Consider the following 26,356-nt stretch of genomic DNA (forward strand, 5'->3'; position numbering starts at 1 on the left):
AAACACATTACTAGAAAACTAGAGCTCAACAATGAATTCGATAAAGTTGCAAGATACAAGATTAATATACAAATCTGTTGCATTTCAATACATTAGCAACAACAGATTGGAAAGAGAAATTAACAAAACAATCCCATGTACCACTGCATCAAAAAGAACAAAATACCTAGGAATAAACCTATTTAAGGAGGCAAAAGACCTGTACTCCAAAAACTATAAAATGCTGATGAAAGAAATTGAAGATGACACAAACGGAAAGATATACCATGTTCTTGGATTGGAAAAATCAATATTGTCAAAATGACTATACTACCCAAGGCAATCTGCAGATTCAGTGCAATCCTTATCAAATTACCAATGGCACTTTTCATAGAACTAGAACAAAAAAATTTTTTAAATTTGTATGGAAACACAAAAGACCCTGAATAGCCACAGCAATCTTGAGAGAGAAAAATGGAGCTGGAGGAATCAGGTTCCCTGACTTCACACTATATTACAAAGCTATGATAATCAAAACAGTATGGTACTGGCACAAAAACAGGAATATAGATCAATGGTACAGGATAGAAAGCCCAGAAATAAACCCACACATCTATGGTCAACGAATCTACAACAAACGGGACAAGAATATACAATGGAGAAAAGACAGTCTCTTCAGTAAGTGGTAATGGGAAAACTGGACAGCTACATGTAAAAGAATGAAATTAGAACATTCTCCAATACCATACACAAAAACAAACTCAAAATGGATTAAAGACCTGACTGTAAAACAAGATATTATAAAACTCCTAGAAGAGGGGCTTCCCTGGTGGTGCAGTGGTTAAGAATTCGCCTGCCAATGCAGGGAACATGGGTTCGATCCCTGGCTCGGGAGGATCCCACATGCCACGGAGCAACTAAGCCCGTGCGCCACAACTACTGAGCCTGCGCTCTAGAGCCCATGAGCCACAACTACTGAGTCTGCATGTCACAACTACTGAAGCCCACGTACCTATAGCGTATGCTATGCAACAAGAGAAGCCATGACAATGAGAAGCCTGCACACTGCAATGAAGAGTAGCCCCTGCTTGCCACAAATAGAGAAAACCTGCACACAGCAATGAAGACCCAACACAGCCAAAAATAAAAACAAATAAAGTAATTAATTAAAAAAAAAACTCCTAGAAGAAAACATAGGCAGAACACTCTTTGACATAAATCACAGCAATATCTTTTTGGATCCATCTCCTGGAGTAATGGAAATAAGAACAAAAATAAACCAATAGGACCTAATTAAACTTAAAAGCTTTTGCATAGCAAAGGAAACCATAAACAAAACAAAAAGACAACCTACAGAATGGGAGAAAATATTTGGAAACGATGCAACCAACAAGGGATTAATCTCCAAAATATACAAACAGCTCATACAGATCAATATCAAAAACAAACAAGCAAACAACCCAATCAAAAAATGGGCAGAAGATCTAAATAGACAGCTCCAAAAAAGACATACAGATGGCCAAAAGGCACATGAAAAGATGTTCAACATCGCTAACTATTAGAGAAATGAAAATCAAAACTACAATTAGGTATCACCGGGCAGAATGGCCATTTTCAAAAAGTCTACAGATAATAAATGCTGGAGAGGGTGTGGAGAAAAAGGAACTCTCCTACACTGTTGGTGGGAATGTAAATTGGTACAGCCACTATGGAGAGCAGTATGGATGTTCTTCAAAAAACTAAAAATAGAGCTACCACATGATCCTGCAATCCCACTCCTGGGCATATACTCGGAGAAAACCATAATTTGAAAAGATATTTGCACCCCAGTGTTCACAGCAGCACTGTTTACAAGACATGGAAGCAACCTAAATGTCCATCGACAGATGAATGAATAAAGAAGGTGTGGTGTGTGTGTGTATATATATATATATATATATATATATATAAAATGGAATATTACTCAGCCATAGAAAAAAGAATGAAATAATGTCATTTGCTGCAACATGTATGGACCTAGAGATTCACTCCATACTAAATGAGTAAGCCGGACAGAGAAAAACAAATATCATATGATATGGCTTATATGTGGAACCTAAAAAAAAATGATACAAATGAATTTATATACAAAACAGAAACAGACCCACAGACATAGAAAACAAACTTTTGGTTACCAAAGGGGAAAGAGGAGGGGGAGGGATAAATTAGGAGTTTGGGATTAACATATACATACTACTATAAATGAAATAGATAACCAACAAGGACCTACTGTTTAGCACAGGGAACTATACTCGATATCTTGTAAAAACCTATAATGGAAGAGAATGTTAAAAAAAAACAGAAGAATATATAACTGAATCACTTTACTGTACACCTGAAACTAACACAACATTGCAAATCAACTATATTTCAATAAAAATTAAAAAAAAAAACACTAAGAGGAACCAGGGCTACTTGGGGGAATGGTTGATTCCAGGTCTGGGGCAGGGAAGGAACGTGATGAGCCTGGAGCATCTTCTTACACCAGAATGTAAGAAAATGCTCAAAGAATGATAGGGTCACATCAAAAGAGTAAAGGAGTCAACTTGTAGGGGATTTTATCAGCCAAATGTGGGACAATTTGAGGATTAAAATAAATAACAGATTACAAGCCACTGAATGAAATAGGAATTCACAAATCCATACTGACATACATGAATAAACGAATGAATGAGGAGGAGGGAAAAGCTCTTCCTTATAGTAGAATGACAACTACTACATGTAGAAGAAATGATGGAAACAGAAAATCACAATCAGACAACCGTCACAATGGTAGTTAATTCATGTGGGAGTCACCAATAGATGTAAAAGTTGGTGCATGTGGGTTTAACATATAGGGTATTGGTATAGTTTTGGGAGTATCTCCCCACAAAATACTTATAAATTACAAAGCGAAAAATAATGACTTTATGGTGTAGAAAACTGACAGGCACTAACTTGCCAAATGATTGAGGTTGGCATCACCAGGGGTAGGATGAGTTAACACAGAGTTGCTTCCTGAAGTCATCCATGGAAAACAGCACAGCATCTTCTGCAGCATTCCCACCTGCGTCTGGTTGTGAGGAAACCTCAGAATGACCCTCGTTGACAGAAATATTACAGAATGAAAAGCTTGTACCCTTTAAAACTGTTAATGTTGTGAAACAGAGGGGAAGACTGAGGAAAATGTTCCAGGTTGAAGGAAACTAACAAGATGCAAAACTCAGTGATTCTGGATGGGATGCTGAACCAGAAAGGAAAATGACACGTTGAAACACTTTTTGAAATTTGAAAGGGCCTGTGGGTTGAACAGTAGTGTCCAATCCATGGTGATTTCTTGTTTTGGATGGATGAATTAGCATGAGTTAGAGTCCTTATTTGGGGGCAGGGTGGAATTGAGTATACTGTCTTTAACCTGCTCTCAAATGATTCATAAAAAAGAATGAGGGGGAGTGGTGTGCAAAGGTAAGAGAGAGAGAAAGGATTACAAAAGATAGTATAAATGTGGTAAAATGTTGAAAACTGAAAATTTGAGGGGGGAGAAGATATGGGAGCTCTTTGTACTGACAAGAGGTGAAGTAACAGGCAAAGGAGCCATGATTGGTGGGTAATTTAGTAATATGTACGAATTTTGAGAAAAATATAACGTACCAAAAACTGACCAAGAAGAAATAGACAGTCTGAGTAGTCCTTTAACCAATAAATAAATTGAATTAGTAGTGAAATATTTTTCCATTTAGAAGACACTAGGCTCAAATGGCTTTTCCAAGAGAATTTTAATAAACGTTCAAGGAACAAATAATTCCAATCTTACACAACTTCTTCCTGAGAAAAGAAAAATAGGAAACACTACCCAACTCATTTAAGAGGTTGCCCTAATCAAGATAACAAAACCAGAGACCATGGTAAATTACACACTAAGCTCACTCATGAACACAGATTCAAAAATCTTAATAGGATATTAGAAATTTTAATCCAGCAATGAATAAAATAATAACCTATAATGACCAGGATGGGTCTACCAAAGGAACACAAGGCTGGTTTAACATTAAGCAATCTTTTAGTATAATTCACCACATCAATTGATTAAGGGAGAAAAAGTATAGGATCATATTATTAGATGCAGAGAATGCATTTGATAAAACTCAACATCCATTCATGATAATAATTCTCAGCAAGACAGTAGAGAAAGGACCTTTCTTAAGCTGATTAGAGGCATCTACCATGAGCATTTAATAAAGTTCAACATCTGATTAAAAAAAAAAAATAGAAGTGAATTTGCATAATATGATAAAGGACAGCTATCAAAAGCCTACAGCAAAAACCATACTTTAAAGTTTAACATTAAAATAGTTTCCTCTAAAATCAGGAACAAGAAAAGATGCCTGTGCCTTTATCTCTACTCAACACTTCCCTAGCGATTCTAAAGTGCAGTAAGACAAGAAAATGATATAAAAGGTTTGAAGATTCGAAAGATACAAATAAAATTTTCATTATTTATAGATAATATAGGTTCAGTCTAGAAAACAAAAGAAACTAAAAATAAATAGTATTAGAATTAATAAAATTTAGCAAGATTGCTTAATATAAGATTAATATATAAAAATCACTTGCATTTCTATATATTAGGCACAAATACATACAAATACAACTTTTAAAAAGATGTTATTTATAATAGCAACAAAACATAAGATTAAATCATAAAATATATGCAGAATCTTTGTGGAGAAAAATTTTAAAACCTTTTGAAAAACCCAATATACAAAGTTAACACAGATACACCATGTTCAGGGATGGGAAGCCTCTATATCTCAAACTGATCTATAAATTCAATGCCCTTCCAATCAACATGTCAGGGGAACTTTTTGAGGAATGTGACACTATGATTCTAAAACTTACATGGCAGATTAAAGGGTCAAGAATAACCAAGAGGGACTTCCCTGGTGGTCCAGTGGTTAAGACTCCACACTCCCAATGCAGGGGGCCTGGGTTTAATCCCTGGTTGGGGAACTAGATCCTGCATGCATGCTGCAACTAAGAGTCCACACACCACAGCTAAGAAGTCCACATGCCGCAACTAAGAAGCCCACATGCCGCAACTAAGAAGCCTGCATGCCACAACTAAAGATCTCACATGCTGTAACGAAGATCCTGCACGCCGCAACTAAGACCCGGCACAGCCTAAATAAATAAATAAATATTTTTTAAAACATTAAAAAAAAGAGAAAGAATAACCAAGATATTCCTGAAGAAAATAAGGTGTTTGGGGCGGGTGGTAAGGGGGCAGAGGTGTAATCAACCAATGATATACAATATAGAACCCAGAAACAGACTCATGTGTATATGGATATCTGATACATGACAGAGGTGACACTGTCGATCAATGAGAAAATAGTGCTGGGATAACTGATTATCCACGTGGAAAAAAAACTGGATCCCTACCTTACATCATACACAAAAATAAATGCTAGATGAATGAGGATACAAATATAAAAGGAAAAATGTATGGCTTTTAGAGGAAATATAAAAGTTATTTTTAAAAAATGGAGGTATAACTGACATAGAAAAATTAAAAAAAATTTATAACCTTGGGTAGAAAATGCTTTTTAAAAAGATACAAAACCCATTTAAGAAAATTATTTGTTTATTTAGCACATTAAAGAACTATGCACTGAAAAACATCATTAAGTGAAAAAGCAAGTGACAAATGGGGAGAAGATATTTACCGTACACATACCCAACTGAGAATGAATATCCAGGATGTATAAAAAATGCTTACAAATGAATAAGAAATAACTACCAAATAGAAAATGGTTAACAGGTATTTCATAGAGAGGACACATGTATAGCCAATCTATCTAAGTAGAAATCAGGGGGAATCACAACCACAAGATATCATTTTATGCCAACCAGATTGGTAAACATTAAAAGTTTGACAATACCAAGAATTAGTGGGGATATACAGCTATGTAAATTGGCCCAATCTCTCTGGGAAAATTTTCAGCATTATCGGGGAAACTTGACAACAACAACTCAAGAATTCTACTCCTAAGTGTAGTCCCTAAAGAAACTCTTCCATATGAACATAAGGAACATATATAAAAATGTTTAAAGCAGCATTGCTTGCAATAGCAAAAAGCTGGAGATAGTGCAAATGTCTTTTGGCTCAAATACGGATAAATAAATTGTGGTATATGGCTACAATGAAATACTATACAGCAGTGACAATTAATGAACCACAGTCATACCCATCAACACTGAAAATTCTCTCTTTAATCCTTTACAAAATAATGTACTTTCATAATGTTGGCTTTTGCTTTCAGAGTCTCGGATAAGTTTTTGTGTCTCACTATTTTTAAGTATTTCAAGTTGTGATAGCGCAAGTTGGTGATGGAAAACAGGCTCTGAGTCACTGGTGGAGGGAGTGGTTTCATTTTGAGTCATGCCTAGGACACTTATAAAATAATAAATTGCACTGGGCACAAGTCCACAATGCCAGGTACTTCTCAGATTTTCCAGGGGCCACTTCCTCCTATCTTCAATTTTCCCACAACTACAGTTCTACCTCTTAATGTCTTCACGTGTTTAATAAGAAGCAGAACGTTCCTGTGGTGGTCCCTGGCACTAAGTTCCCCAGGACTGGCCAATCTTTGAGGATAATAACAATCTGGACCGCCCAGCTCCCACCCCGTTTGTCTCCCAAATTCTCCAAGACCTTGACCACGACAGATTGGGCAGGTTTCCATTTCAATTCTCCTTCGCTCTCTGACCAAAACTCTCACGTATGCGAAACCCTCATCACCCTCTGAGAGTCTGCGCAACTTGGGACTACGAGCCAAGACATCCTCAAGCGACCAGATTTCAGCAAAACCTACGAACAGAGTCAAATAAAAGTGTCAAATGATTTATTGTGTTGTGTTTCCTACCCACACGGCCGCCGCCGGAGGAGCAGCCTTGCGTCCCCTCATCCACGCCTCGCCGTGACGTCACACAGGGCGCCGGGAAATGGCCGCCGGGCTCCTACGTCATTCGGTCGCGCAGAGTTGGCTGTTGCTATACAGTTGCTGGGAGGAGGCGACAAGTAGGGTAGCAGGGGCAAAGATCATGCAGGACAGCGAGAGGTTTCCTGGGCAGCAGAGGCCGCTGGGCTGGCGATGAAAGAAGCAGGGCAGATGCAAAATCTGGAGAGCGAGGGGGCCGGACGGTCAGTCAGCACCCAGACTGGCAGCATGACCGGTGAGTGCCCCGAATCCTCCCGCCGCTCGCCTTTCGCTCTCCTCTGTGTGTCTCCCGCCGTTTCACTCTGGGTTCCCTGCCTGGCCGTCTTCGCCTGCGTTTCTGCTCCTGGGTGTCCCATCCCCGCCCTGGGCGCGTCCCCACCTCGGTCACTGGAATCCCTTGGCCCGGCTGCACTGGCTTTTGAAGTTGCGCTCACTACTCCCCTTTACTTTTCCTCCCAGGACCTGGAGCTGGGATCGACGAGCCTGAAAATTACCCAAACTGTGTTTTTTATTAGATTTCAAAATTAACCGCACGCGACGCTTTCCTATATTTCAACTGCTTTTCCTTCTAAGGTCACCGTATTTTTAGGTCTGGGTCCTAACCACTGCCCTTGTTGCAACGCTTCATCACAGTCCAAAGTAAAGGTTGCTCCACGATGATCTCAGATGCAAGGACTTTTCATAACTTTTTTTGGAGTGTTCCCATAGCTACGTGTATCAGCTGTACTATTTTTTTCTGCTGGGTGAAAGAGGGCCCAACTTTGGAAAGTGCTGGAAGACGTTGCCGGCAAGGAGGTTGAAATCAGTCTCCTGAAAAGAAAGTGCTTTGATTCTCTTGCACACGAATCCTTTTTCTCTGCCTCCTGCTAAAACAGCTGAGCTAAGGCTGCAGCACCCAAGTGGCATTGATCTTAGTTCTTATTTTCATCATTAGTAAAATGTTAAAGTGTTTGCCCTCTCTTTTGCAGGTGAAATACCAAGGCTTTCTAAAGTCAACCTTTTCACTCTGCTCAGTCTCTGGATGGAGCTCTTCCCATCAGTCAAAAGTCAAAGACAAAAGTCTCAGGTATAATTTGTTTCCTTGGACAGTTTTTCCCCTTAGACAAGCGGTGGTCTAAAATTTGATTTTATTGCTCTAGTTTCGGTCACACTTAAACTCAACAAGGCTTCAAATTTGCAAAATACCTTCATGGTTTAGTGTGATACTTGTAATTCATAGCTGTGATAGTTTCTTTTTCCAGTCTAAAAGTAGAATATGTAGTTACCCTCTCAGACTGCCATCTGTATTTTCTTTGGTCAGGTGTCTGTTAAGGTCTTTGGCCCATTTTTTAATCAGGTTGTTTGTTTTCTTACTGTTGAGTTTTAAGAGTTCTTTATATATTTTGGAGAACAGTCTTTTATCAGATGTGTCTTTTATGATATTTTCTCCTAGTCTGTGACTTGTCTTCTCATTCTCCTGACATTGTCCTTTTCAGAGAAGTTTTTAATTTTAATGAAGTCCAGCTTATCATTGATTTCTTTCATGCATCATGCCTTTGGTGTTGTAATTAAAAAGTCATCGCCATACTCAAGATCACCTAGGTTTTCTCCTATGGTTATCTTCTAGGAGTGTTATAGTTTTGTATTTTACATTTAGGTCTATGACGCATTTTGAGTTAGTTTTTGTGAAGGGTGTAAGGTCTGTGTGTAGATAAGGAATTCACTTTTCATGATACAATGATATCTCTTGGAGTAGTTTTCTCCCAATACCTATGTAAAATGTTTTATAAATAATAAAACATTATTTAAAATGTTATGCATTTTTATTCCCTATTTTTCAACCACTCCCTTAAGCCCCACCCTGGCTCCACATATTATTAATGGCTTTGAGAAAGTTCTTCATTTTCTTCATGGATTTTGAAGTCGTTTATTCTTCCTAGTTATTAACAGCTTAGTATTATTTTATGAAAGTAGAAGACTTCTAAGCTGTTGGGTTTCTTTTTTTTGGTTTGTTTTGGTTTTTGCTGATGAAATTTCTCTTGAAGAGACAGATTAGAAGCAAATGTTTAGAGATTTAAGCCTTTTAAAAGTGCATTTAAAAAGCTGGGCTTTGCAATGGAGTGTTATTCAACCACGGGAAGGAAAGACATCCTGCCATTTGCAGCACTGTAAATGGACCTTGAGCACATTATGCCAAATGAGATAAGTCAGACAGAGAAAGACAAGTACTGTATGATCTCACTTATATGTAGAATCTAGAAAAGCCAAACTCAGAGAGAGTAAAATGGTGGTTACCATGAGCTGGGGCGGGGGGACAGATGTTGTTTAAGGGTACAAACTTATGAGTAATAAGTAAGCCCTGGAGATCTAATGCACAGTGCAGTGAATGTAGAAAACAATATTGTATTATAATCATCAAATATGCTAAGAGATAGAGGTGCTAATTATTATTATTGTTATTATTTTATTTTTTTTGCTGCACTGGATCTTAGTTGCGGCATGTGGACTTGCTGGTTGTGGCATGCAAGCTCCTAGTTGCGGCATGTGGGATCTAGTTCCCTGACCAGGGATTGAGCCTGGGTCCCCTGCATTGAGAGCGTGGAGTCTTACCCACTGGACCACCAGCGAAGTCCCTAGAGGTGCTAATTATTGCTACAATGGCAATCATATTACAATATATAAATGTATCAAATTAATGTATTATACACCTTAATTTTGCACAATGTTATATGTCAAGTATATTTCAGTTAAAAATAAATTAATTAGGGCTTCCCTGGTGGCACAGTGGTTGAGAGTCCGCCTGCCGATGCAGGGGACACGGGTTCGTGCCCCGGTTCAGGAAGATCCCACATGCCGCGGAGCGGCTAGGCCCGTGAGCCGTGGCCGCTGAGCCTGTGCATCCGGAGCCTGTGCTCCGCAACGGGAGAGGCCACAACAGTGAGAGGCCCGCGTACAGCAAAAATAAATAAATAAATTAATTAAAAGCTGGGCTTTTTACAAATTGAGTAATAATTTTGAAGAACCTTTTTTAGTATTAAGATTTGGTCTCATTTTAATTCATTCACACACCACACACACACACACACACACACACACACACACACACACACACACACACACACACACACACACACACACACACACACACACACACCAAGAATACATCCTGTTCTTTTTCAGCAGAGGCACATTAAATTTAATAAATAAGTCCACTATTAATTGCACATGATGTTCATAAAGTTGATTAAGATCTTTTTCCTATTAAGAGAAGAAAAATGTTCTTTAAGCTAAAGTAATAAATTTGTTTCACTTAAATTATTTATCCTGCTTTTGCTATACAAATTAAGTCACAGAAACTCTAGGATGCAATTTCACAAGTACTTGTATTGGAAACATTGCTTCTGACACTTTACAAACTTTTGTCTTTTTAAAAATAAAATATTTTTATGTGTTATGAAAGTAATACATGTTTATTATTATTATTATTATTTTTTGCGGTATGTGGGCCTTTCATTGTTGTGGCCTCTCCTGTTGCGGAGCACAGGCTCCAGATGCGCAGACTCAGTGGCCATGGTTCACGGGCCCGGCCGCTCCACGGCATGTGGGATCTTCCCGGACCGGGGCACGAACCCGTGTCCCCTGCATCGGCAGGCGGACTCTCAACCACTGCGCCACCAGGGAAGCCCCATGTTTATTACTTATAAAATTGACAGAAGAAAAAAAAATCCCTCATAATTCCACCACCTAGAGACTACTAACATTTTTGTGTTGTTTCTCAATCTTTTTTCTCTATTTTCTTTACTCATTTGATATCATTCAATTCTGGATCCTGCCCTTTTCACTTAACATAGGAAAATCCTCATGCTGTAATACTGTCATAAACACTGGAGTGGCAACTTAGTCTAATGCTTTGGGAGTAGCCAGTGGTTTCGCAATTAGCTTGCCTGGGTTCAAATCCTGGCTCCATCTCTTACTAGTTGTGTAACCTTGCGTGAATTACTTTACCTTTTTCTGTGTCATCTTCCTCATCTGTAAAATGGAGTGTTACTGGTACATACTACATGGAACTTCTATTGAAAAATGAATGACTTGATATTTGTAAAGGTCTTAGATAGTGCTTGGCATATACTATGTACTTTATGTACTTGTTATTTTTATTTTTAAATTCAGTTTATTTAAACTAAATTTTTTTTTAAAGTTCACCAATTTCTCCCACCCCCACCCTTATCTTTGTCAACCACCATTCTGTTCTCTGTGTCTGTGAACTTGGGGGTTTTTGTTTGTTTGTTTTTAGATCCCACATATAAGAGAGATCATATGGTATTTGTCTTTCTCTGACTTACTTCACTTAGCATAATGCTCTTGAGATCCCTGTGTGTTGTTCCAGATGGCAAGATTTCATTGTTTTATGGCTAGATAATATTCCACTGTGTGTGTATGTATATATATGCCACAATTTCTTTATCCATCCATCTGTTGATGAACACTTAGGTTGTTTTCATATTTTGGCTTTTGTAAGTAAATGATGCTTCAGTGAACATTGGGAGTGCATATATCTCTTCAAGTCAGTGTTTTCATCTTCTTTGGATAAATACCCAGAAGTGAAATTGCTGGATCATATTGTAGTTCTATTTTTAATTTTTAGAGGACCCTCCATACTGTTCTCCATAGTGGCTGCACCAACTTACACTCTCACCAACAGTGCCTGACAGCTCCCTTTTCAGCACACCCTAACCCCAACACTTTTCTAGTCTTTTTGATAATAGACATTCTGACAGGTGTGAGGTGGTATCTCACTGTGGTTCTGATTTGCATTTCCCTGATGATTAATGATGTAGAGTATCCTTTTGTGTACCTGTTGGCCATCTGTATATCTTCTTTGGAAAAATGTGTATTCAGATCTTCTGCCCGTTTTGTAATTGGATTTGTTGGGTTTTTGCTATCGAGTTGTATGAGTTCTTTATATATTTGGGATATTAGCCTTTTGTCAGATATGTGATTTGCAAATATTTTCTCCCATTCAGTAGGTTGCCTTTTCGTTTTCTTGATGGCTTCTTTTGCTGTGCAGAAGCTTTTTAGTTTGTTGTATTCCCAGTTGTTTATTTTTGCTTTTGTTGCTTTTGCTCTTGGTGTCAGATTCAAAAAATTGCCAAAATCTATGTCAAGGAGCTTACCACCTGTTTTCTTCTAGGAATTGTATGGTTTTTATTATCATTTTATTGTCCTCTTAATGATTGCATAACAGTCCATTGTAGCAATGTAACATGTTTATTCCCTTATTATTGAACATTTAAATTGTCTGTCATTTTTACCAGTCTTATGGAATTATTAACTTCAACCACTTCAGAATATAACTACTATCTGAGTTTTCTATGTTGTCAAATATTCACAGTGTATGAGTGTGCCTTGAGGATTGTTCAGCAAGTTATATATTGAGTATAAAGAAAAAGAATTTTTAATAATCCAGTCTAAAACTAGATAAATGAGTAGGAGAGAAACTATTTATGAGACTTCTGAGTACTTACTTTTAAGTAAGTACTTAAAAGTTTTGAAGTACAAATCGAGTACTGTTGAACATGGCTGTCATTTAAAAATAGTTCTCTCTCCTACTGGTTTATAGTTTTAAATTTCAGTTAAGTAAGACTTACCTAAATTGCCTGAATGTTACTTTAGTAAGAATTAGAATAACTGCATTGTTCCCTCATATTTCTCTGCACATCACATATTTGTCTTTCTCTCCCTGCTCTTCCCATTGTGTCCTCTGGTGTTGTACCTTATCTTTATGCTGAAAGACCTCACATACTTTTCCAGAACAGAAGTAATATAGGATAACAGTGAAGACAATGGATTTGGGGCTCAGATCCTTGCTTACCCATTTATTAGTTATGTAACCATGTTTGAGATATTGAATCTCTATCCACAGTTTCTTCATCTGCAAAATGGGAATAATCATAGCTACTTTTGTAAAGATTACATGAGGTAATTTAGGGCCTGATACATGGCCAACACTCAGTAAATGTTAGGTATTATTATTATTATCATACATATAATCAGCATCACCACTACTACCATCCACACCCCCATAATTACGTTACCAACATAATTACTTCCTCCACCTCCTGTTCTACTTGAACAGAAACCTCATTCCCAGGACATGGCTTTTCTTGTAAATTTCTTAGAGGTTACTCCTTTTCTAGCATCCAGCCCTTGTTTCAGAAAACCAAGAGTCAGCATACACCGAGTTTGTCATTCCCACTTTCAAACTTTCTTCAATTTATTGCATATCACACCTACTTTGGGGCTCACAGGATTCTGCTATTTCATTCTGTCATCTACTTACCTCATAATCACTTTCCTGTGTTCTTAAATCATAAGCTCTGTAAGAGCTGCATCCTGAGCAACTGGCTTTATGGCTGGCACATAGAAAGGGTTCAATAAATATTTGTTGAATTAATAAATGAAAAATAAATCTGCTAAGAAAATTTGTGTTCAAAAACTGGTTGCATGGATGGATGGATGGATGAACAAAATTATCCCCTGGTTCAAAACTTTCTACTTCAAGTTTTACTTTTAGAGGAGACTTATGGACATTCCTATATTAGTGTCAACAAAGCTCATGGCTTAAAACAACACAAATGTATATTTTTACAGTTCTATAGATCAGAAGTCCAAAATGGGTCTCACTAGACTAAAATCAAAATGTTGCCAGGGCTGCATTCCTTCTATAGACTCTCAGGGAGAATCTGTTTCCTTGCCTTTTCCTGCTTCTAGAAGCTGCCCACATTCCTTAGCTTGTGAACCTCTTCTTCCACCTTCAATGCCAGCGATGGCGGGATGAGGCTTTTTCATGTTGCATCCCTCTAGCACTGACTCTCCTGCCTCCCTCTTTCACTTTTAGGACCCTTGTGATTACATTGGTAATGTGATTACATTGCCCAGATAATCCAGGACAACCTCCCCATCTCAAGATGATTCGCAACTTTAATTCCGTATGCAACCTTGCCATGTAATATAACATAGCCACAGGCTCCAGGGATTGGGACTGGGAGGTCTTTGGGGGACCGTTATTCTGCCTACCACAATCCATAGTTCATATCCTTGGTACATAGTTCTTCACCTTCCCAGTGCCAGGTAATTTACCTCTATTCCCCTTTTGTCCTTCTTAGCCATGGCCACATTAGGACTTTTCCATTGCTCAAAACTGCCCCAACTCTGAAACCTTAAACTACAGAATTTTATTTTCAGTTCTTCTGTATTTTGGAAAAGTATTCAGGGGTCAGATTATAAAAGCCTTATTTACTAGGTTGAGTAGCCTGAACTTGAACCTGAACAAAGCTGGAAGTCAATACAGAGTTTCATCGAGGAAAAAAATAAATGGCCACACCAAAGAAACCAGTTTTTAAATAGGAAATATTGAATTAATCACATCTTATGTACTAATCTTTTTTCCCCCCCTTAATCTGCGTTTAATTAGGAAAGGGAGGAAGGAAAGCATGGACCCTTAGGAGATAATGAAGAGATGGCCAGAGTATCTACTGACAAAAAACAGGTGAATTTTTATGATTTAAAAAAAAAGCATAGGCTCATAATAACAAAGCAAAAGGAATGGTATAAAGTAGAATAAAAGTCTCTTTTATACTCAAGTTCCCCATTCCCACTTCCAAGAGAGTTTTTGTATCCTCTTCTAAAAATCATACATTTACAAGACTATACATGTCTCTCCAAAGGTTGGGGGTGGTGAGGGAGAACAGATGGGATTATGTATTCTGTAATATGTTCCTACATCTTGCTCTTTCTTAAAATTTTTCAAATTTAACTCTTCTCACCTTCCCATATTAGTTTACATAGATGTGTTGAGAAACACTCTTCATGTTCTTTCAAACTCCAACACATCCTGCTGGTCTTGCCAAGAATGCAAGGCCCTAACTGTTCTTTACCTAGGCCATTTCTCAAGAGTTGTGTTTGCCGCAAGCAACCTTGAGGGTTGAGATAATGTCTCCCTCTGGGACATAGAGCAGGTTTGCTCACTATTTGCAATAAAACATAACAGATTCCCGAGCTCAGTGTTCCTCTCCTGTAACACAACCCGCTTCATGTCCAGGAATCCATATGGACCCATCTGCATGACCCCTTGTGGGACTTGGGGGCAAGGGAACCATCACAAACATGATGTCACATGGCTTGCTGTGCTGTGAACCATAAAGTCCTTTGTTTCTGACCCAGGAGTTTCATGTCTTCTGCTAGCATCCATGAAACAGTAACAGGCTAACTTACTAGCTTGTAAGTACGGTAAAATCAAAGCCTAAACCTGGCAAGATGAGCCTTGTTCTTTTTAATATTGCATAGTATTTCCTTGCTATTTTAATCTTTTGAGTTTTCCAGACAGATTCTGATTCATTGGGTGTGAAGTGGAGACATGTATATTTTGAAAAAAGTTACCTTGATGATTCTGATGTACATTCCTGGAGATTTCCTGACTATTTCTGAGAGTGAGTCTCTCAAATGCCCAAAAGAATATAGAAATAATTTATTTTAGAGTAGTTAGATGTTTTTAATTATAAGAAAGGCAAAAGGGAAGAGTCGTGAATTGTCATTTAAGTAAATGTACTACTTCATGTACAAACCAGACTGTCCTCTCTTGCCTATGTTTTAATGTAAAACTCTGTGACTAGGATTACATAGACACTTGCCAAGATGTTAGTGAAGTGAAGCAAAATCAGGATCCAGAACAGTGATTCACTGCGAAGATTCAGTCTTCTGGGAGTTGGAGTAAGTGGAAGTATCGAAATGGAATGCAACTTAGGCTTTTATTGGTTTTGTTTTGTTTTCAGTTTGGGATGGAAAAATCTTGGTCTCAAACTTGGTATTTTGGCCTTAACTAGAAACAAAATGGAAAAAAAAAAAGATATTTTCTGAAGTGAAAAGGACTCTAGACAAAAAAATGATAAACTTGGCAAAGATTGTTCCAATAAAAAAATAAATTGTTGAGTATGTTTCCCATTTTTTAGGAATAATTTTTTTTAAAGTCTTTTGTGGTCAGGGTTTCTGGCTTTATTTCTGTCTGCATAACTACTTAGAAAATCTAAAGCTAGAATCATTTAATTGCAGCCATTTCCATTGGTCACAATTGGTTTAAATAAAAGGAGCTCTAGTCTACTGAGATCTTTTGATAAGGCCTCATCAGTGGCAATTTTTTTAAAAGCTTGCTGGAAGTATTTAGAAGTAGATACTAACATATACTTTATGTTTGAGGAACATAAAGCTCTTAAGAAATTTTGGGATAGGGAGGGGAAAGGAGTCAAGGTAAATTTAAGGCTTATTTTAAAAGCCAGTATAGGCAGGTCTTTCATATTTAATCTATGTTTTTGGACATATATTTTGTAAGGGAAGGATTTTTATATTCCTTTTAAATGTCCAGAATGTTTAGGAGATGGTTGATTACCTCTGAAAGGGAATTCTATGAAACCTTCTCTGTTCCTTCACATTTCACAAAGTATCATTCTCCATAGTTTCAAAAATTTATACTCATAATTGAAACCGAAACTTGACTATTTTAGTAAATACAGCTTTGGTCTGATCTTTAAAGTGATTTCAAATGTGTCCTATTGGGAATAACTGTAGAGTAGAATTCCTTTGAAAGGGAGTAGGGAATAATGGACACTGTTCTCAGCCCAAGTTCCCCTCATATTGTAAAATCCCTTATGAACCCAAGGATTAGGTTTACATTCCTTACTTCAGGATCTTTTGCTGTGAAAACAGTGTAGACTGTTTTGTGGCTTATGTAGAACTGATTTTTTTTTTTTTTTTTGCGGTACGCGGGCCTCTCACCGCTGCGGCCTCTCCCGTTGCGGAGCACAGGCTCCGGACGCGCAGGCCCAGCGGCCATGGCTCACGGGCCCAGCTGCTCCGCGGCATGTGGGATCTTCCCGGACCGGAGCACGAACCCGTGTCCCCTGCATCGGCAGGCGGACTCTCAACCACTGCGCCACCAGGGAAGCCCTGTAGAACTGATTTTTAACCTTAGTCTATTCTATCTGATATTAATATTGTCATAGCAGCTTATTTGATTAGTATCTGTGTAAGTTAGGACACTTTAGGTTTAAAGTAACCACTCTTCAGAACTCCAGCCAGTGCTCAGCCTCTGGGGCTTAAAGCAAAGTCGGCCCAGTCCCTTACTGTGGGTGGGAAACTGCTGAGATAGCTGCACTTTACTGCTTATGCTTTGAGTTCTGTCTTCCTTTCTAACACCTGAGGGTTATGTCTTCCTTTCTTTTGAGCTTGACTATGCATTTTAAAACATTTTTAAAACTATAAATAATCTATATATTTGTAGGAGGTGGGTCCTACCACATTAGGCTAGACTGCCATAGTCCTAAAGATTGTTAGAGTCAATTTTTAGAAAGAAGTTGAGAATTATCTTTATTTTAGTCAGTATTTAAAATAGTTAAAAATTTAGTAGATGTAAGCTATCGTATATAGGATGGATAAACAACAAGGTCCCTGTATAGCACAGAGAACTATATTCAATATCCTATCATAAACCATAATGGAAAAGAATATTTAAAAAAAAGAATGTATATATATGTATAGCTGAATCACTTTGCTTTACAGCAGTAATTAACACAACATTGTAAATCAACTATACTTCAATAAAAAAAATTTTTTTGAAAAATTAATATGACCTCTGATTTAGTTCTGCCTTTTACCATCTATGGGTCTTTCAGAAAATCATGTAAACTCTGGGCTTCACTTATTCATGTGTAAAATCACAGGGTTTTCCAAGTTTTTCCTTATTATCTAGAAGCTTAATACTAAGTAGTCTTAGACTAGATTAAGAAACAAGTCAAATCGACTTCATTATTGCTCTTTACTAGGTTAAAATGTATTCATTTTTTACTAGGGTAAATTTATGATAATTAAATGCATAATTGTTTGGTTAATAAAGCCTAGATTTAGAAAATTTCTGGTAGAAAGTCAACATTAAACTTTCAGAAAAATTTTTGGACCTAATGAGAAATGTGCTTTTGTTCAAACTGTGTTCAGATGAAGAATTAAACAAAACCTTCATTTTATTAATAAATCAAGTATAATTCATGATACGATCATTAGATATTACAACTAATCACATAAATTATAAAATAAATTATTATTTTGTATCTTAATGTAGGTGAAGAGAACTGGTCTTGTGGTGGTGAAAAACATGAAAATTGTTGGTCTCCACTGTTCAAGTGAAGATTTACATGCTGGGAAAATCGCTCTGATAAAACATGGGTCAAGGTTGAAAAACTGTGATCTTTATTTTTCCAGAAAACCATGTTCTGCTTGTTTGAAAATGATTGTAAATGGTAAGTGCAGATAAGGCTTTGTTGGAGATTAATAGCATTTATCTGAGAACAAATCAAGTGGGAACAAATTGCCTAAATACCACAGAGATAATTTTAAAATATAAATATATATCTGAAGACAGTTTGATGTACTGTAAGAAGAAGAGTCGGAAAACATGGATTCTGGTCTCAGCTCTGTCACTAACTAGTTAGATGACCCTCAGTGTATTGGTAGATTTAATACTAGCTGCTATAACAAATAAACATCAACATTTCAGTGGCTTAATACACTAGATACTTACCACCCATGTAATAGTCCAGTGCAAGTGTTGCTCAACAGCAGACAGCTCCATGTGGTTGATCCACATGTGGTTGATCCGTGGGCCTAGGCATCTTCTGTCTTGTTGCTACTGTCATCCTTCTGGCCTCCTCTGCATCTAGAGACAGAGAGTAGAGAAGGCATACCTGCTTCTTAAAAACCCTGGCCTGGAAGTCACAGACATCATTTCTGTTCACATCCATTGTGGGAACTGTAGTTTCTGGCTGGGCAGCTGCCTCCCAATGACTACTTTACCCTTTGGAAGGAGGAGAACAAAGTATTAACATATAGCTATCTATCTCTGCCACTCTGGGCTACTCACTAATCCTCTTTGTGCTTATGATTCTATTTTGCACCCAGGTAAGTATTCAGACCACTTTCCTATTTAAAAAATAGTATATCTTTTACATAGGCACTGTGATGATTGTGATTTATAATATGAATTATATACTTAGTCTTCATTCCATTCTGGACACAGAGCAACTAAAATCTTTTGAATTTCCTGAGTGTTAATAATGAGAAAGGTGTCTTTTGTTATTCATAACAAGTCCCTTTCCACCATTACTGAGTTTATGTTAATGAAGTAACTTTTGGGAATCCCCTATGGATGGGGCCTGGTTGCCAGGGGAACCAGCCAGGTGACTAGAGTATTGGAACTTGCAGCCTAACCCCCACCAGACCTCTGGGGAGGAGAGCCAGGCTATAGTTTGAGTTCAAACACCAATGGCCAGTGATCTAATCAATCATGCCTATGTAATGAAGCTTCCTTAAAACCCAAAAGGACACGGTTCAGAGAGCTTCTGGGGAAAAAAAGGCTAATGTAGTTCCTAATCCTTTCCCTCAAGCTGTTATTTGGGGGCAAAAAGGGGCAAAAACCAATTTAATATAATACATCATGTAATACCAAATGAGTAATAACAGCTGTAAATGATACATGAGCTCAGAGGAGAGACAAGTGATCCCTGCAGCCTGGCATGTTATAAATAGCTGGGGCTTAAGCTGGACCTTCATGGGTCAGATGTAGAGGAGGAGGAACACATTCCTAGTCAGGAGGACCATGCATGCGGGGTCATCAAGTTGTGAGAAGCAGGGTTCTGGGGGTCAGTGTTCGGGGTGGAAAATTATTCTTGAAGAGAATAGTGGCAGAAGGATTATAATGATAGGTTGGGGCCTTAATGGAGAACTTTGAAAAACTGTCTGGCCTTTGGGCTTTATCTTATAGAACAGAGTTGCTAAATTTGCTTTGAGGAAGAGCTGTTTTTGTTTATATCAAAGTCTTAAGAGTAATGATCAGATCGGTGATCAGGGCAGTTCCCTTAAGCTACAAGTGGAAGCACTTCCAGAAGAAATGGTCATGTGGCTAGAGTCTCCTGGCCTGCATCGAGTATTTCAAGCTGGTAAGTAGGTACCTATGATAAGTTATTAGATTCTGTAGTCTTTCCCCTGCAATTACAAATAGAGAAGGTAAGTGTGATAGTGGTGGTGGCATTTTTTTCTCCTTTTCCCATTGAAGAGTTTTGAGCAGGATGTAACATGATTAAGATGATTATTTGTTGTTGTTATTGAATTAGAACATGGAAAGATAAAGAGCTTGAGAGCTTGGTTAGTAGACTTGCATTAGTTAAGGTGTAAAATAGGGTTAAGGTGGCGGCATTGATCTAGAAAGGAAAGAATGTGAAAGAACCAGACATTTGTGGACTGATCTCTTCTAGAGTCGAGAGAGAAGAATGAATAAAAAGTCGTGTTTTGCGCTGAGTTGACTACACTTAAAGCACTCTTAATAGCCTCAGAAGCCAAGAACTAGAAAAATGGAGGAGTACGAGTAATTCACCATTGCTTGTGTCTTTGAGTTCAAACACTTAAACCTTGCAAGAGAGATAATGAAATGTGGAAAATAAGGAAGGACATGCAATGGAAATGCTTTTATGCTGGTATTAGAGCCATATATAAATAAAATTGCTGTTTGATTAGGCTTATACGTTATTTACTTATCTTGGAAAGGGGCATGGTTTAACCCCATGCTCTAGCTAACTTATTTCAGTTATAATTACTGTTACCTCAGTTACAAAGCAAACATTTCTAAAGCATAGTTGTTCTCAAAGTGTGGTCTGTGACCTCCTCATGGTCCACAAGGTCAAAACTATTTTCATAATAGTACTACATTTATGCTAATAGTACTACAAAAATGTTGAGTAAGCCTACTGTTGCAGTTGTATGAATCAAGGCAATAGTAGTAGTCATTGTACTCTTACATAGCCACCTATTTGGAGTTAAAAAAAAAGGTGGAGGGTGTGGAGTTTCATGTAAGAATGTCATTGATGAAACAGTAAAAAAAAAAAAAAAATCAATTTTATTAAACCCAACCCTTAGTACGCATCTTTTTAAGATTCTGTATGAGAAAATAGGAGGTGGACATAAAGCACTTTTGCTATAAACCTAAGTATGAAGTTTGCCTTAAGGAAAACCGCTTATGCAATTGTTTGAGTCACAAACTGAATTATCCAATTTTTTTCATGGAACACCATGAACTAACAAACCATAGTTACTCAGACTTGGCTATTTGGCAGACATTTTCTCAAAACTGAATGAAGTGAAACCGTCACTTCCAGGAAAACAACTGACAGCATTTATTGCCACTGATAAAATTTGAGCCTTCAAGTGAAAATTAGAATTGAAAAACTCCTGTCTGCCATCATCATAAGCTTACAGCTTCCCACTGCTTAAAGACTCTTCTGATGAGATTGGTGGTTATATTAATGAATTTTTTTTTTTTAAGTATTGTGAAATCAGTAACTCTTGTTTTCCAAATGACCAGTGCATGACGCTAGAAAATCATGCGTGAGTGAAAGAGCCATTCTAAGTGTAAGATAGACCAGAGGACTTTAACAGTACAAAAAGTTTGTTGTGTGACTTCAGATTCCAGACTGTTACTCACCTCTAAGAAACTATCCCTTCTCAAAATTTTATGTAGTGTGAAGAATATTCATAATTATTTGAAATGGCTGTTAAAATACTCCTTTTTAAACTGCGTATCATGTGAGGCCGGACACTTTTTATATATACTTCAATGAAAAGCTAAGGCAAGAGGTTGAAAGCAGAAGCAGACTTGAGAACCCAACTATCTTCTATTCAGCCGGATAATAAAGAGATTTGTATAAACTTTAATGCCATTCTTCTCAACTGGTGTCTGTTTTGGAAAATTGTTATTTTTTATTGAACTATGTTATTTATATTAATTTATGATGGTTCTTACTGCTATTTTTAATGAATTAATTAATATTTTAAAATTTTGTTTAAATTTTCTAATGCAGTAAATATCAGTAGATATAGTCCACATAAACAAAAACTCTTTGGGGTCCTCAGCGATTTTTAAGAGTGTAACAGAGTCTGAGACCAAAAATTTGAGAACCTTTGCTGTAGCTTCTGCTACTAGTACATGAAAATATGTTTAAACATTGGTCATCCCCTCTTCTTGAATCAAGATTACTAGGAGCAACCAGAATGCTTAGATGAAAGATTGATCATTACTGCTGGTTAGGAAATGAATTATGAGAACTCCAACAGAGGGAAAAAGAAACAGCCAGAGGAAACATTCTGATAGCTTTGAGGCCTTCAAGATTACTTTACAGCCCAAGGCACAGTAAGGGTCAGTAGTAGGAGGGAGTAGATAGAAATGTGTGTTTGTTTAACTCGAATTTTTTAGTTCATCTATATCTTTGAATGAAGAGAACGTGTGGGCCATCTGCCTGTTCACTTCTGGGCACAATTATCAAAAACATAAATGCCTCTCCTAGCAGAAGTTACATGAGACACCAGCAAAGGCGTTTCTTTGTTGTAAAATAGTAACTAATTGATAAACATTTATGTGCTTAGTTTTGTATAAGGCATCTCATCGTTCATTCTCAAACACAAATTGAAAACTTTTTTCATATTTGTTACCCAGTTTTGTTTTCTCTTTTGTAAATTGTTCATATATTTTGCCTCTCTTGGAGGCTTTATTCTTGTCAATTCATATGTGCTCTTAGTGGATTAAAATCTCTGTACATCAAAGATTACTAACCTTTTCTCTGTTACATTTATTGAAAAATGTTCCTTCTAGTTTGTTGTTTTGTCTTCAATTTTGTGGACTTAAAAACAATTAATATTGCTTCCTCTCCCCCCGCTTCCCTGCTGCCCTCACATTACAAATTCTTTGTGGACGTTTTGGATAACTGCATATTTTATTATGAGGAAAACTGTAATGTGTTAAACCATTCCTCTATTTTGGCCATTTAGATTTTTTCTATGTTTTTACTGTTTTAAACAATGCTGCACTAAACATATGCATGCATGAATTTTCTTTTGTCTTTATTTCAAATATTTTCTTAGAAGAGCTTCCCAGAGGAAGAGTTTAGAGTACAGGTACATTTTTCATGTGTGGATGAATTTGTTTGTTTCAGGTACAAAACTCTAGCCAGTATCAGTTATGTTATGGTATTTCTAAAAGCTGCCATTTGATTACTTGGAGGACTCTGGTATATAGTCCTATCTCTGGGCTTTGGGACCACACTTAGCAGAGGTAGTGATTCCACAGATACCTTCCATGGGTTTTGTTGTCGGCAAACTTTTCCTATAAAGGGCCAGATAGTAAGTATTTTAGGCTTTGCAAGCCGTAGGGTATCCATACAGCCATTCAGCTCTCAACTCACCTACTCCATTGTAGTACAGAAACAGCCAGAGACAATGTCAAAGATTAGGTTTGTCTGTGTTTCCACAAATCTTTATAGGCACTGAAATTTGGGTTTTATATGATTTTCATGTCACAAAATAGTTTTCTTTTGATTTTCCAACTATTTAAAACTGCGAAATCCATTGTTGACCTGCAAGCTGTATAAAAATAGGCAACAGGACAGATTTGGCCTGTGGCCGTAGTTTGCCAGCACTTGGGCTCTATTATTGGTGACTTGGTAATAGACTTTTATTATATTGGGGCCTTTGGACCTACTGCAGTGATATGGTGGATTTATCAAGAAAACCCTTAATTTCAGCATGCATCTGATAACTACCGTTCATATTTTGTGTTTCAGCTGGAGTTAACCGAATTTCCTATTGGCCTGCTGATCCAGAAATAAGCTTGCTTACTGAGGCTTCTAGTTCTGAAGATGCAAAGTTAGATGCCAAAGCAGTGGAAAGATTGAAGTCAAACAGTCGGGCCCATGTGTGTGTCTTACTTCAGCCTTTGGTGTGTTACATGGTGCAGTTTGTAGAGGAGACCTCTTACAAATGTGACTTTATTCAAAAAATTTCAAAAACATTGCCGGACACTACCATTGACTTTTATTCTGAATGTAAACAAGAAAGAATAAAAGAATATGAAATGATATTTTTGGTTTCCGGAGAAGAAATGCATAAGCAAATACTGATGACTATAGGTTTGGAGAACCTGTGTGAAAATCCGTACTTTAGCAATCTAAGACAGAACATGAAAGACCTTATCCTACTTTTGGCCACAGTAGCTTCCAGTGTGCCCAACTTTAAACACTACGGATTTTATTGTAGCAATACCGAACAGATTAACGAAATTCACAATCAGAGTTTGCCGCAAGAAATTGCAAGGCACTGCATGGTTCAGGCAAGGTTATTGGCATATCGAACTGGTGAGTTTATACACTTAGTTCATAAATCGGGGCTGCTTGGGTTGTATTTGTCTCAGAAGTAAAGTATTCATTTCATCTATGGTAGCGTTTATTGACTCTTAGATACTAAGGTTTTGTTGGTCATACAAATAAAGAGAAGTTAGTGAGACCCTTGAGTAGACAACTCTTAGAGTAGTTTTAGGATTTCTTGTGGCCTATATCGGGTGCTACATTTATAAATCAGGATCTGATTAGGCCCTTTCTGCTTCTTGCTTTTATCATTTCACAGTTGAATGAGCCCTCCGCTAGATAGGACAAAAGGAGAGGGGAGAGAGAACCAGAATTATTCTTTTTTTTCTTAACTCTTCAATATTCTGTAGGTATTCAATATTTAGTAAAAACTTAAAAAATCTTTAAACTAAAAATATGAATTCAAAATAACAAATAGAATCAAAGTAAAGGAGAATTTTTTCATATTCTTCCAATTTCTGGTATGTCTTCAATCAGCAAGTGGAGAAATCAGACATTTTTACTTTATTAAGTTGTACCTGAGTAAGTATGTGAAAAAGGAAACTATTACTTGGGAATTTTCTCTATCATGATAAAAGGCGGTATCTGTATTTCCAATTATAGAACAGTGTTTTTACATCTCAGCAGACATAACATTTTTCAAAGTAGAATCATGATCACTTTTTTTTTACATCTTTATTGGAGTATAATTGCTTTACAATGGTGTGTTTCTGCTTTATAACAAAGTGAATCAGTTATACATATGTTCCATATCTCTTCCCTCTTGTGTCTCCCTCCCTCTCACCCTCCCTATCCCACCCCTCCAGGCGGTCACAAAGCACCGAGCTATGCGGCTGCTTCCCACTAGCTATCTACCTTATGTTTTGTAGTGTATATATGTCCGTGCCTCTCGCTCGCTTTGTCACAGCTTACCCTTCCCCCTCCCCACATGATCACTTTTTAAAATGCAACTTTGAAATAAGGAAAAGAAAATGCAGGCAGGAGGAACAGTAGAGTAAGATTTGGTGAGTAGGCTATAGTAGGAATTTTTAAACTTATCCCAAGAAAGAAGAGAGAAAATCTTCAGAAAAAGTCCATACAAATGCCACTGGTCTGCAGTATATGCTCAACAAAGACCACAGGTTGAAGTAATTTCAGTAAAATGGAGGTTTCAAATGGCAGCATGTTAGAATCACCCTAGAAACTTTTATTAAAAGTAAGAATGCTCAAATTCTAACCCAGACCTACTAAACCTGGTCCCTAAGGGTATGTCCTAGGTCTGTGAATTTTTAACTTTCTGTAAGGGATTCCAACATTCAGCAGGGTTAATAATCACTTGATTCTTATTAAAGAATTTGATTCTACTATAGGCACAAACTACATGATGCCAAACAACTGTATTCTGTAAAGGTCTGACTTAATGTAAGTGTCTTGTATCGTGGGCTCTATGTTAGTCTCTGCCAACTCCAGCTTTATAAAGAATTTTTCTCCCAACCATTCTGGAAGGACAGAAACATAAATGGAAACAGCTGTTACAGCTATACTTCACTAATTCTCATTTGCTAATTAGAATTCAGCAGATTCCAGAGTGAGCGTAAGATGGGAGGTGTGAGTCTGTTTTTTTACTTAATCTCAGGAGCTCCTCTCCTAATACCTAACAATACCGTGTATGGCTTCACTATGCAGTAATGTATAGATATAAATTTGCATATATATTCTTTATTAGATACTCTACTAGTATAGTTATAGTATTGTAAATTTATCTGCTGTTACTATGCAGAGTTTTGTACTTATGCGCTTGATGGGTGATTTAGGTTTTTCAAGGTTAATTTTTTGTCTATGTATGACTTTCTTGCCTGGAACCCAAATCCTGAATAGAATGCGACTCTTATGTCATGTGCTCCTTTCCACTGTGAGCTCTTCCAGGGGAGAGACCATGTCCTCATCATTGTTTTTTCCTTAGCACAAAAGAAATATTTTTATATACAAAGATAAATGGTCCACAGTCCCCTACCCAAAGCTCTTGAAGCCAGATGAAAAGGAATTCAGAATTTTTCAGATTTTAGAAAAATAATAGGTACATGCTATATGTATGTGTGTCAAGGTGTTTTA

General features: G+C 37.3%; 2 protein-coding genes across 11 annotated transcripts in view; one reads left to right on the top strand and one right to left on the bottom strand.

The window, feature by feature from the left end:
• Nucleotides 1-26,356, bottom strand: part of LOC113625625 (uncharacterized) — a 73,430-nt gene that overhangs the window by 14,897 nt on the left and 32,177 nt on the right. For 3 of the 8 annotated variants that reach the window (XM_027116328.1, XM_027116327.1, XM_027116329.1), the window contains exons 1-2: nucleotides 2,956-4,339; nucleotides 2,249-2,288 (exon numbers count right to left, since the gene is read on the bottom strand). The exons of 1 other annotated variant lie outside the window; for it this stretch is intronic. In XM_027116328.1, coding sequence (XP_026972129.1) covers nucleotides 2,249-2,288; nucleotides 2,956-3,058 — 143 coding nt within the window. In that variant the 5' untranslated portion in view covers nucleotides 3,059-4,339. Of the gene's footprint in view, nucleotides 1-2,248; nucleotides 2,289-2,955; nucleotides 4,340-6,923; nucleotides 7,005-18,603; nucleotides 18,877-26,356 lie in introns of those variants that run through there. 4 more of the 8 variants (XR_003434752.1, XR_003434751.1, XR_003434754.1 and 1 more) reach the window with 4 other exon arrangements.
• CDADC1 (cytidine and dCMP deaminase domain containing 1) overlaps nucleotides 7,030-26,356 on the top strand; it is a 39,491-nt gene continuing 20,164 nt past the window's right edge. The window contains exons 1-5 of one of the 3 annotated variants that reach the window (XM_027116314.1): nucleotides 7,030-7,233; nucleotides 7,967-8,064; nucleotides 14,452-14,526; nucleotides 18,145-18,322; nucleotides 23,687-24,256. In XM_027116314.1, the coding sequence (XP_026972115.1) occupies nucleotides 7,152-7,233; nucleotides 7,967-8,064; nucleotides 14,452-14,526; nucleotides 18,145-18,322; nucleotides 23,687-24,256 (1,003 nt within the window). In that variant the 5' untranslated portion in view covers nucleotides 7,030-7,151. Of the gene's footprint in view, nucleotides 7,234-7,966; nucleotides 8,065-14,451; nucleotides 14,527-15,649; nucleotides 15,747-18,144; nucleotides 18,323-23,686; nucleotides 24,257-26,356 lie in introns of those variants that run through there. The other 2 variants (XM_027116316.1, XM_027116317.1) reach the window with 2 other exon arrangements.

The sequence above is a fragment of the Aethalodelphis obliquidens genome, unplaced genomic scaffold (assembly GCF_003676395.1).
Source record: "Aethalodelphis obliquidens isolate GAN/ISIS:26980383/991018 unplaced genomic scaffold, ASM367639v1 scaffold16, whole genome shotgun sequence".
Taxonomy (NCBI): Eukaryota; Metazoa; Chordata; class Mammalia; order Artiodactyla; family Delphinidae; genus Aethalodelphis; species Aethalodelphis obliquidens.